Source organism: Garra rufa, chromosome 18, assembly GCF_049309525.1.
Source record: "Garra rufa chromosome 18, GarRuf1.0, whole genome shotgun sequence".
Lineage (NCBI taxonomy): Eukaryota > Metazoa > Chordata > Actinopteri > Cypriniformes > Cyprinidae > Garra > Garra rufa.
In genome coordinates, this window is record NC_133378.1 from 28,000,935 (window position 1) to 28,014,186 (window position 13,252).

The 13,252-nt window shown below is 33.0% G+C and overlaps 1 protein-coding gene across 4 annotated transcripts in view; it reads right to left on the reverse strand.

Moving 5' to 3' along the window:
- clstn1 (calsyntenin 1) overlaps positions 1–13,252 on the reverse strand; it is a 61,215-nt gene that overhangs the window by 9,834 nt on the left and 38,129 nt on the right. For 2 of the 4 annotated variants that reach the window (XM_073822858.1, XM_073822857.1), the window contains 9 exons: positions 11,985–12,193; positions 11,581–11,730; positions 8,936–9,121; positions 8,487–8,735; positions 6,653–6,774; positions 6,101–6,263; positions 4,288–4,338; positions 1,918–2,075; positions 38–186 (listed from right to left, as the gene is read on the reverse strand). In XM_073822858.1, the coding sequence (XP_073678959.1) occupies positions 38–186; positions 1,918–2,075; positions 4,288–4,338; positions 6,101–6,263; positions 6,653–6,774; positions 8,487–8,735; positions 8,936–9,121; positions 11,581–11,730; positions 11,985–12,193 (1,437 nt within the window). The remainder of the gene's footprint in view (positions 1–37; positions 187–1,917; positions 2,076–4,287; positions 4,339–6,100; positions 6,264–6,652; positions 6,775–8,486; positions 8,736–8,935; positions 9,122–11,580; positions 11,731–11,984; positions 12,194–13,252) is intronic. The other 2 variants (XM_073822860.1, XM_073822859.1) reach the window with 1 other exon arrangement.

Here is a 13,252-nt window from a genome sequence, read left to right on the forward strand (position 1 = left end):
TGGAGCTAGCTAGTGTATTTAAATGATGGAAACTAACTTGACAGTGGTGGAGACACGCAGATGGCGGATTCCTGGGGTGGGGAACTGCCGGGAGTTCAGGTAGGAGATGTGCTGCATGACCTTCTCAAAGCTCTCAATGTCATCTCCTTCCAGACTCAGAGAGGATTGGTTGGGGTTAAACTCAACCTAGAGAGAGAGAGAGAGAAACATATATCCATTTGCTTAACCTTTGAAACACAAATGTGACCCTGGACCACAAATCTAGTTGTAAGTAGCACAGGTATGGATTATCGATTTTTCTTTTATGCCAAAAATCATTAGGATATTAAGTAAACATCATGTTCCATTAAAATATTTTGTTAATTTTCTACTGTAAATATATCAAAACTAAATTTTTGATTAGTGATATGCATTTTCTACGAACTTAATTTGGTCAACTTTAAAGGCAATTTTCTCAGTATTTTGATTTTTTCGCACCCTCAGATTCCAGATGTTTAAATAGTTGTATCTCGGCCAAATATTGTCCTATCCTAATAAATGATTTTTTTCCTCAAGTTTTGGTGACCTGGATTTTCAATGGAGGGACAAAAACCTTTTAATTTCTGTTTTAAATAGTAATCAAAGTCTTATGGGTTTAGAAAGTTTATTCATTTTTGGGTGAACTATCCTTCTGACAAAAATTACTGAAATAAATTAAATAAAAAATATTAGACAAAAACCTTAAAAAATGTTGCCTTGGCAACTAAATTAAAAAGTTTTAGCAATTGTAATAAATAAAATAAATTAAAGCTATATAGAAGTGTATAATAAACACAGAAAAATGACAAAAGCACATATCAAATGGAAACTGAAAATATAAATATAAAAGCTAATTCAAAATATTAATAAACACTTTAATTAGGGGTGATTAGGTACATTTTTTTCAGTCTGGTTCTCACATGGAGATTTGGTTTGGTGTTCACACTGCACAACTCATTAAATATAACTATAAAAATAAAATAAATAATAATACTATTGTTGTAGTATACCGTATTGCTGCAGTTAGTTTTTTTTGTATGTTTAAATCAAATAAATATATATATTTTTTTTTTAAATAAAAAGTGAGTAATAAAATACAATTATTTAATAATATACTTAAAAATACAATGCTTATTTTATAGTATACTTAAAAATACAAATGTTTATTTTATTTTATTTTTAGGTATGATAGGCATATCCCAAGATTTGTGACCTTGGACCACAAAAACACGTCATAAAGGTACATTTTTTCAGGTATACATCATCTGAAAGCTGAACAAATAAGCTTTCCATTGATGTATGCTTTGTTATGATAGGACAATATTTGGCCTAGTTCAATAGTTCAAATTCAATAGTTCAATCAATAGTTCAAATACAAAAAAAAACAAATCAAAATATAAAAAAAAAATCGCCTTTAAAATTGTTTAAATGCTGTTCTTAGCGATGCATATTACTAATCAAAAATTAAGTTTCAATACATTTAGGGTAGGAAATTTACAAAATATCTTCATAGAAAATGATCTTTACTCAATATCCTAATGATTTTTGGCATAAAAGAAAAATCGATAATTTTGACCCATACAATGTATTTTTGGCTATTGCTACAAATATACCCGTGCTACTTACGACTGGATTTGCGGTCCAGGGTCATATTTATGCTTTCAGTTTGAATGTAATGTCGGTACGCAAAAAAGCAGTCTTAACTTATTTACACAGCGCATTTTTTATTTTGGTCGCACATATAAATAACTCTAAAATAACACTGTAGGATACCCATGAGTCATTTCTCAAAACTTGCACATGTTTTGACTTGCAAGGTTTTATGATAATCCAAGTCTTAACTTCACCAACATAGCCTAAAACAATCAGCAGAGTTCATCAACATTCACATCCACTCACCTTTACAGCAGATGCTACTTCCTCTGGAAGCTGCACGTCAAGACCTTCCTTGCAGGTGTAGAGACAGTCGATAACTTTCTTGTTCTCCAGTTTGCCAGAGCGGATCATGAGTCCAGCTAGGTTGCCCCGGAAGTACTGAGTCATGCGTGCGCTGCCACCTACACAAACCCGGAGCGGGACAGAATCTGTTAGATACCAAACGTACACTCTGCTGTGCGCAAGCATGCTCTGTGTGCACAGGCCATGTGACTGATGCTCATGCATGTTAAGTGTTCAGTGCTGGTGCGCCCCATGCGTCACACAGGATGATGGATGACCTGATTCAGGCCTGCGGCCTCATGCAACTTTCAGTGGGAGAAAAAGGCAAATGAATGGGAATGAACATAAAATGGCACATAAAAAAATGAGGCAACATGATTGAATAAATCTACACATATTTGTATATTTCTAAATGGTTTGGTGAGAATAATGCTATGTGTTTTTGAACTTGTCATCAACATTTAAGGAATAGAGAACCCAAAAAGGAAAATCTGGTCATTATTTACGTCGTTCCATGTTGTATGTGCTTATTATTTCATAAAACACACAAACAGAGATTTTTGAAGAACCTTGACCACATTTGTCAAGCTCCAAAAACCCACCAAAAAGCATCATAGATGCAGTCTGAAAAATGCATTTTCAAAAGTTCAGTCTGTAAGACTGATTGTTTTTTAAAGATATATCTACATTTATTAGACAAATATTCCTACAACTTAAAATATCTGTTTCAATGTTAATGTTAATATATTTTAAATATATATTAAAATAGAAAACAGTACCTTTATACTAACTTTATATCTACATTTATTAGATCAAAAATACTACAAATATTACTACAATTTAAAATATCCATTTAATATTTTAATATATTTTAAACATTAAAATAGAAAACAGTATCTTTACCTTTAAAACGTTCAGAGTTTATAAGATTTTTCAGTATGTTTTTGAAATATTTATCTACACTTATTAGATCAAAAATACTACAAATAGCACTACAATTTACAATATCTGTTTTAATTCATTTTCTATAATCTATTTTAATATATATTAAAATAGAAAACACTACCTTTCAAAAGTTCAGAATTGGTAAGTTTTTTTTATGTTTTTAAAAGGTTTATCTACATTTATTAGATCAAAAATACTACAAATATTACTACAATTTAAAATATCTGTTTTCTATTTGAATATATTTTAAAATGCAATTTATTTCTGTGATGGCAAAGCCGAATTTTGTCACATGATCCTTCATCAATCACTCAAATTGTGGTCCCTAATATTTTTTTAGCGTTTTTTAATGAATAGAAAGTTTAAAAGAAAAAACATTAATTAAATGATTAAATAAATCTAATTTTACTTAGATTTATTTATTAATTAAAATATTTTAAATAAACTTTTTTGTAACATTATAAATGCCTTTGCTGTCATTTTTTATAAATTTTATGTATTTTTGCTGAATAAACGTTTTATTTTAATAAAAAAAGTTTTGAACGGTAGAGCATATAAAGTATTTATTTTTTATAATCTATTATATAACAAATTAATTAAGAAAAAATACTATTTGAATATTACAATTTTATAATATAAAAATCCACCTTTTTTAACTTGGACAAATGAGTCATATGCACTGTTTTATGGTGTATTTTGACAGATGTATGGAAAAACACGGTGTAAAAAAACATTTTAAAACAACTTTAATTTTGAAAACAATTTTCATTTTTGGGTAAGCAGTCCCTTTAAGATGAAAATGAAAACATAGTACTGCATGTTTCTAGCAGCACCTAATGTCCTCTATAGTATGACTGCATCTGAAGGACACAGAGAGATGCGGGAATGGTCAGAATGACCTCAGCAGTAATGTGACACTGAGTGATGCTGTAAAGCTGCTCTTGGAGGCAGCAAGGTCACAGAGTGAGAAATGAGACAGTGTCTGACTGCTGCACGGATACCACTAGCATAAATAATCCTGCAAACCGCAGCAAGGAATGCAGCCAAACCCTCTGATTTATCATAAAAACATACAGATCCCTAAGGTCAGTTGGAGTTGTTTTGCTTGTAATATACTGTCTGCTGTGTACTTCTCCAGATCTGGAAGCAAACTGAAATTAGATGGAGCTGGACTGATGAATTAGGAAAACAGAATGAAGAACAAGACAGGCAGGGTTTACGGCATGGTGTCTCTCGACTCAATTGCATCATGCTACAAAGGTTATGCCGTTACAGACTGAAGCTGTGCATGAACGGTCCTTCTGAAAAGAAGAACCGCACATGCGCAGGGCGTTAATAGATGTGTGTTTTGACATTATTGGGGTGATCAGGAAAGACAAGGGCAACCTGTCAAAGGCTCTGAGAGAGTTTCAGTATCATTGTCATGTCCTGAGAGGTCTGTGGAGGTAAGACAGAAAAGCAGGGAAAGACCAGGACTCAATATACATAGTCAAGGGAAAGAAAGTCACATATTGTCAGGCATTAAAGACCCCAAGAAATACAGTAGTTCTAATTCTAGTGAGTATTTTATTAAACAAATATAAGAAAAACCTTATTTAAATATTTTATACACTACCAGTCAAAAGTTTTTGAACAGTAAGATTTTTTCTTTTAAGTCTGCTCACCAAGTCTGCATTTATTTGATCTAAAGTACAGCAAAAACTGCAAAACTCTGAAATATTTTTATTGTTTAAAATAACTGTTTTCTGTTTGAATATATTTTAAAATGAAATATATTCCTGTGGTTTCAAAGCTGAATTTTCTGTATCATTTCTCCAGTCTTCAGTGTCACATGATCCTTCAGAAATCATTATAATTTTCTGATTTGCTGTTTAAGAAACATTTACTATTATTATTATCAATATTTTAAACAGTTATTTACATTTTTTCAGGATTCTTTGATGAATAGAAAGAACCAAAGATCTTCTGAACTTTCTATTCATCAAGGAAACCTGAAAAATAAATTATTCTCTGCTGTTTTCAACATAATAATACATGTTTTTGAGCAGCAAATCAGAATATTACTGAAGGATCACGTGACTCTGAAGACTGGATTAATGATGCTAAATTCATCTTTGAAATCACAGGAATAAATTACAGTTTAAAATACATTCAAATAGACAACAGTTATTTTAAATAGTACAAATATTTCAAAATTGTACTGTTTTTGCTGTAATTTGGATCAAATAAGTGCAGGCTTGGTGAGCAGAAGAGACTTCTTTAAAAACATTAAAAACTTTACTGTTCAAAAACTTTTGACTGGTAGTGTATAAGCATTTAATTCAAGTGATTTATTAAAAAATATTGAATACAGCTAACAATTCTTATTATTAACAATGTTGAGGAAAGTTACTTTTAAAAGTAATGCATTACAATATTGTGTTACTTCATAAAAAAGGAAAGTATGGAAAGTAATGCATTATGTTACTTTTGCGTTACTTTTTGTCTCCTGAGCTGGGCTTGCTCATTCATTTTTAATAACAAAAAACAAAACTTATATTTCTGGCAACCGTAAAGACCCTTTTTAACACCCTTTTTAAGTGAAATAAGCCTCAGGCTAAAGGAAGTGCCTCTGCACCTCACTCATTTTATTTATAGTCTATTATTTTTTATTTACTTATTTTTGAAGTAATTTTTATAAGTAAATTTAAATGTAAATTTTAATGTAATGAATTACTTAGAATTACTAGTTACTTAAAAAATAATATGATTACACAACTTATATTACTTGTAACCCCCAACGCTGGTTATTAATTACAATAATAATAGTAAAAATATTAGTACAAATCCCTAGAAAACAATAGGGTTTCAGTTTTTCACACGTGTACTCTAAATAATAATAAAAAAAGTATTTATTTTTTATAAAAAATTTCAAGTACATTAGTATAAAAATGACATGGAATTAAAGCCACAAAACATTTTTAGATTAAATTAGAGCTTTAAAATCATCCAATTCCTAACATACGTCGAAAGATTTCATATTATATCTACGACTGGGGTTATGTAATAGGCCATCTCTACAAATTGCAAAGACAAACTACTTACTAATATAGAGCATGCATAAATTTCAACTGCAGCTGGCGACAAAGAGGTTTCAAGTCTAAACTTGAGGTTGCATCATTGTGTGCGAGGCGAATCAATAGATCATTAGTGAGACTACCTTGCCAGCAGGCGCCGATGGTGAGCTGGGTTTCGATCTTGGAGGCATGCAGAGGGTAATCCTCCGTGACCAGGAAGGGCTCAAAGGTGGCACCATCAACAAACAAAGTCACTGCTGGGAACTCAATGTTCAACACGTAGTGATGCCATTCTTTATCACACACCTGGGAGGAGAGATACCAGATCAGGGCCTCGGTTTATCTACAGAATGAGTCAACTAAACCATTCAGATTTGCATTTAAAAGACAAATTGTACCATCATAAATGTACAGTTAGGCTTACTTAAAGCAGGTACTTTAATGTTTCTAAGGACATTTCTCAGTCATGTATTTTTCATGTATAAAAATGCAATTTTACTGCGTAAGAAAGGTGGAAAGTGCAATATGGACTATTTGAATAGAGAATGTTATGGAGCAACAGCTTTAAGTATGTTTACACCATAATTCAACACATGAGGGAACCTATTCATTGCTAGCAAGCTAAACATAGCGTTTAGTAACACAAGGGCGTCTTTCAAAACTGAGTGCTTCCTAAGGGTCTTAAGTTGACTCACTTGATCGAGTTTCCAGTGGAATTCAGCTGGTTTGTAGTTCTCTGATTCGGTGGGTTCCTGACGCAGCAGCAGCACAAGACGACAGTTGTGTACGTACAGGGAATAGTGGTGCCTGTTCATCTCTGCAGGACACACATAAATAGGAATACAAATCACATTTATGTCTATGGTAATTCATGTTAATACACTTGTTTATAATATGACAGACTGCATGTTACAAATTTGTGAGGTTTTCATCGTCAAGTGTGGAAAAATCGATTTAATATGCACTGTGCTGTACACATGTCTCAGTACACATGGATTGCTGTAGCTGCACTCTTCTAGAAAACAATGAGCAACTTTCCATAAATGGGGGCATAACTGTGATGTAATCGGCCTTACATAAGGGCCAGCTGATGAGCTTTTTCTAGCGATGGGAATTTCGCTTCAATGACCATAGAGTTAGATCACAGTGTGAGATTCCAAACCCACAGAAATACTATAAGCAACCCTTTCATAACATTCAAAAATGTCAATGACGTTGCTACAGTGAAATTTTTACAGAAACGCTATAAACGTTATATTTTTTCAAACATGATGGGTTTTTTTGTAGTTAATACATTAAATTTCTTTTAAAGAAAAGAAAAGAAAAAAAAACTACATAAATTTGTGTAAATGACACATATTTCAAAACTTGTAGTGTGTGTGAATATAAACAATACTGGATAAGGGGAACACTGGATATTTGGAAAAAAAAGATTATAATATAATACCACACATAAAATGGCTGAGAGAAAAGAATAAAATAAAAATTTGAGCAATTTAAGGCATCCTCAATGCTTTTTTCCCCCTTTTTTCAGGAATACCACACAAAACAAAACTAAACTAAACTAAACAAAAATAAAATACTGTCACATTTAAACAATTTAAGACAGCCATGATGAAAGACATTAATTTCTTAAAATTATAACTATATTTTGTTTTTGTTTTGGAGTACCACACATAAAATGACTGAGAATAAAATAAATACAATAAAATAAAAATGCTGTCACATTTCAACAATTTAAGGCACCCATGATGAAAGTCATTAATTTCTTAAAATTATTATTATTATTTTTTTTTTTGGAGTATCACACATAAAATGGCTGAGAATAAAATTAAATGTAAAATTAAATTAAATAAAAATTAAATTAAATTAAATACTGTCACATTTAAACAAATTAAGTCATCCTTGATGAAAGACATTAATTTCTTTAAAAAGAAATTTACCACACATACAATGGCAGATGAATAAAATAAAATACTGCCACATTTGAACAATTTAAGGCATCCTTGATGAAAGACGTGCTAATTTCTTAAAATTATTATTTTTTTGGAGTACCATACACAAAAAATGGCTGAGAAATTAAAATAAAATAAAACAGATTTTTTTTAAATACTGTCGCGTTTTAACAATTTAAGTCATCCTTGCCTGATAAATAATACAACCATTAACATAAACCAACAAAAAAGGTGATTATTAAAGTTTTTTCTTTGTAATACTACACATAAAATCCCTGTTAGATTTAATGAGACTAAACTAAACTAAAATGCAATAATAGAAATAAAATAATAGATTAATAAAATAAAAAGCTGAAATGAACAGTGCAGTCAAGTGTATCACTTCATCTATTATAGTGACAAATTAAATAAATGTGTTAACAGCGTTAATAACACATTAAAGGAATCGCATGACATAACATGATCATTTTGACAGCCCTACTGCAGTAAAAAGTTGAAGAGGACACACAAGCATTTAGGCCATCATCAGCCTCTCAGTCCTGTCAGTGTGTTTTTTGTGTGTGAATGTCATTACCAGTCTTGTCAGAGTTGCAGAGTATGGTCTCCTTCTCCCTGCCTCCAGGTCCGTGTCTCATCCACACTGAGATGGTGAAGGGCTCTTTCAGGGTGGTGCTCACCACACCCTCAGGGACCTTGATAGCCTGGGTGCCGTTGAACTCAAACACTTGGTCGCTGTCATGCCCATTGTCAGTGGGCAAGCCAACGGTCCAGTTGGCAGAGTTGCTGGGAGCAGGCAACAGCTCCACAGTGCCAGCGCTGGCACCTGGATGGGCACGCAAACAGTTATTCATCTCAAAATATCGGTTGCATTATGGTTCAGCATGTGCCTGCGGGATTACGCAGGTAATACGATTATGTAAATGAGTCGAAAATAGTTTACACTTGAGTTCCTTAATGTAATAAGCACATTTAATGATCTTGATGTTAATGTAACTCTATTATAATAAGGACGCCGGGACTCACCGCACAGCTTGTGCAGGGATTTTTCAGAGTACGTGTCGCGGTCACAGCCCTTGCCGATGTGATTGGTCTCCAGCATGATGCTGGCCTGAATGGAGGTGATTGGCTCCTCGCAGGTCTCCAGGTGCATGCTGGGGAACAGGGCTAGACTGCCTGTACCAGGCTCATATTCAATCCTTTTATTAAATCCTATCAACAGAGAGAAAATGTGTCACTAAACAAAAGACACTCACAAAGAGTATTCACTAATATTAGATAACATGAACTAACAATTAAACATACTTGATATGTTCATTTTTTACATACACTACCATTCAAGAATTGGGTTTGGTATGGTTTTGAAAGAAAGCATTATTGCGAAATATTATTATATTTTAAAATAACTGCTTTCTATGCTACATTTTAGCATCATTAGTCTTTAGTGACACATGATACTTCTGAAATCATTCTAATATGTGACCCTGGACCACAAAACCAGTCGCTGGGGTATATTTGTAGCAATAGCCAAAAAATACTTTGTATGGGTCAAAATTATTGATTTTTCTTTTATGCCAAAAATCATTAGGAAATTATGTAAAAATCATGTTCCATGAAGATTTTTTGTAAACCACCTACTGTAAATATATCAAAATGCAATTTCTGAGCATTGTTAAGAACTTAACTGGACAACTTTTAAGGTGATTTTCTCAGTATTTTGATTTTTTTGCACCCTCAGATTCCAGATTTTCAAATAGATGTATCTCGGCCAAATATTGTCCTATCCAAACAAACCATACATCAATAGAAAGCCTAATTATTGAACTTTCATATGATGTATACATCTCAGTTTTGTAATATTTAACCTTATGACTGGTTTTGTGGTCCAGGGTCACATATGCTGATTTGCTGCTCAAGTAACACTGATGATAAAGAAGAAATGTTGACATATGTGACGATAAAACCAGGCATAAGGGTATTGAGATTGAGATTGAGAAAGCTGAATAAATAAGCTTTCCATTGAGGTATGGAATTCAGGGTTTCTGCAGGATTTTCAAATCTTATTTAATGCCTTTTAATGCCCTTTTTAATGCCATTTCTAACATTTTTAATGCCATACGCAACCAATAACTAACACCCCTGTGTATGAATGCGTGTTATTATAATGCATTTTTTTTTTTCATGCGGTCTTACAATGAGGCAACAATCAACATATATTACTCTGCTGAACATAATTAGAAATGGATCAGAAGACAGCTTAAAATGTCAGCGTTTATTTGCAGATTTCAAAATTTCAAATATCAAGTCTGAACAGAAAAAAAAATTCTGAAACTTCAAACTCTTAGAGGCTAAAACGGTCCGCTCTTAAGTCTGTGTCACACAATTTTGGACCAGCCAGAAGCAATTACCAAACTGGTTCCGTGTTTATCATACTACGCGACAGTGAATCAAAGTTATTAGTGGTGCAACGGATCACAAAACTCACGGTTCGGATCATATCACGGATCGGATCATTTTTCAAATCAGCAAAAAACAAACAAAACAAAAAAAGTTAGTTGTATATTAATTACTGAATGCTTTAAGTACTTCTGATCCACAGCAAAAACTACTAGCTCAACTAATAAAGTCAGTAACAAAACAAGAACAATTACACAAATGACAAGTGTAGATGAATACAACACAGTTACTAATGAAATCAATAACACTAGTATTCAAGTGCAGAAATTAAATATTTAATTGTAAAATAACTAGTGCTTCTCACTGCAGGTATTTATTTGATGCTGTCTCTTTAAGGCCAAATGCACGTACCTAATACTGGCATGCTGATACTGATCAATACTGATCTCTTTCTCAGCTGTTTCGGTTCACTGAAGACATAACCGACTGTGTTTACCAGAATACCAAAACGGGTATTTAAACATAACGTTGTATGTATGTTAAGAGAAGTTTTAAAGAGGAATCAATCTGTGAATTACGTAGTCTGAATCGCGCGTCTCTCTGTGCGCGTGCTCGCTTCAGGTATGTGCGGCTGCGGTAAAAAAACTAAAACACAGCGCGCGTGTTCTCTTTTGCAGCAGCGGTCTAAATAGTTTTAATGGGTAAACTGGCAAGACAAAACATTTGCAAATTATAAACTTTTACTCTATGATGGTTAAACTTAACACTTAATCCGCGAACCACATGCGTACCGAACCGTGGGGTGCGGTCCATACGGATCACGGATCATCTACGATCCGTTGCACCCCTAAAAGTTATTAATTATACAGGCTACATTCAAGATAAATTGGTAATACTTGTTTCTTCAACACCATCTAAAGTTTTAATGCCCGTATAAAACAATTTAATGCTTTTTAATGCCATTTAAGGCCTTAATTTTCGCAAAATCAATTTAATGACTTTTAATGCTTTTTAATGCCCCGCGGAAACCCTGGAATTGTTAGGATAGGACAATATTTGGCCAAGATACAACTACTTTAAATCTGATATCTAAATCGTTATGTCCATGTACACAAACAACTTGTTAAAGCACAAAAACTGTAAAACACTGAAATGTTACAACATCTATCTTTATAGCTGAGCTTTCCAGCTTTAAACAACAAAATATATAAAAAATAATACAGCTGTGTTTGTTTGAGTGTATGAGGGACAAAAGATCCAGGGGTCTTTCATACCTTGCCAGCTTGGTTTGCAGGTGGGCTTGATGTTGATTTTCACAAGAACGTCCTCAGATGCACGGTTTTTACCGCAGTCATATGCGGTCACGGTGAGTTTGTACATGCGCTCTTTGCTGTAGTTAAGCTTCTCGGTGTTCTTGATGTTGCCTGTTTATAAGCAGAATTGACAAGCTTAAAAGCTAGGTAAGCCAAATCGAAATTATCATGCTTAAATTCAGACCACAACTCAAGGTGACAGATTGCTAACGTCGATGTTAGGAGCGCTATGGATCCTAAAATGGCTGCTTGTTTCCACAAATCAATTTTTATAGGCACATGAATAACAATGCCCTAGAAGTCAATATCACTCTGAGGGACATAACTTGGAGTTTTGGCAGGAGATCTGGACTGGCGGCACTTACCATCCTTGTCAATCGTAAAGGGCACATCGGGGGTGACAATCTCATAGCTGCAGATCTGACTGAACTGGAAAGAGCAGTCAGCGTCCACGGCCTCCACCTTCAGGATGCTGTCATACTTTTTGCCCTCGATCACTGTGGCTTTGTAGGACTTCTCTTTGAACACCGGTGAATACTCGTTCACGTCATTCACTTGGATGTGGACGGTGGCCCTGGGCGACATCAAAGCGTCATTAATAAACTGGAATCGGACAAGTGGGAATAAGCAAGCCAGTGACGCAAGTCTTGTTTGTTAACAGATGGAAGATTAATTTAGGCATCATCTGATGGGACGCAGTCATTCACAGGACCCTCGAGGGTTCTAATATCTCATTATGCAATATAATAGGAATGGGATGTTTCAAATGGGGTCCACTGCTTCTGAATACCACAAATTAAAAAAAGACATCGAAAGTAGAGATAAAAAGCATAAAAAGCAGAATTTTATTAATATCAAGAAACATATAACATTAAATTTCACTCAGAAACAGCAAATAATACATTCATTTACATGACCAGTCAAAAGATTGTTAATGTTTTTAAACAAGTCTCTTATTTGATCCAAAATACAGCAAAATCAGTTATATTTTGAAATATTTTTACTATTTAAAATAATTGCTTTCTATTTGAATATATTTTAAAATGTAATCAAAGGTAAATTTTCAACATCACTACTCCAGTCTTCAGTGTTACATGATCCTTCTGAAATCATTTTAGAATGCTGATTTGCTGTTCAAGAAACATTTATTATTATTAATATTATCATCAACTTTTAAAACAGTTGAGTAAATTTTTTTTCACGATTGTTTGATGAACAGAAAATTCAAAGATCAGCATTTATAATTTTTTTTTTCAGCATTTATTTTTGTTTTGTTTTTTTTGGGAAATAAATCATAGAAATGAATACTTTTCTTCACCAAGGATGCTTTAAATTGATCAAAAGGGATGATGATGACATTAAGAAACCTGAAAATTATACTCTGCAGTTTTCAGCATAATAATAAAAATAATAAATGCTTGAGAAGCAAATCAGATTATTAGAATGATTTCTGAAGGACATTAAAAAACATTAAAAGTCTTTATTAGTGTAAATGTGAATTTTTGAAGTAGAAAAAGTAAAATAATTTTTTCTTGTAAAATGTACTTCAAAAATCTGTTTTATTTGCAACTTTTTTTCAAAAAGGTTTTTTTCAGTGCAGTCACTACGCCTAAATAAGTCATATACACTAATG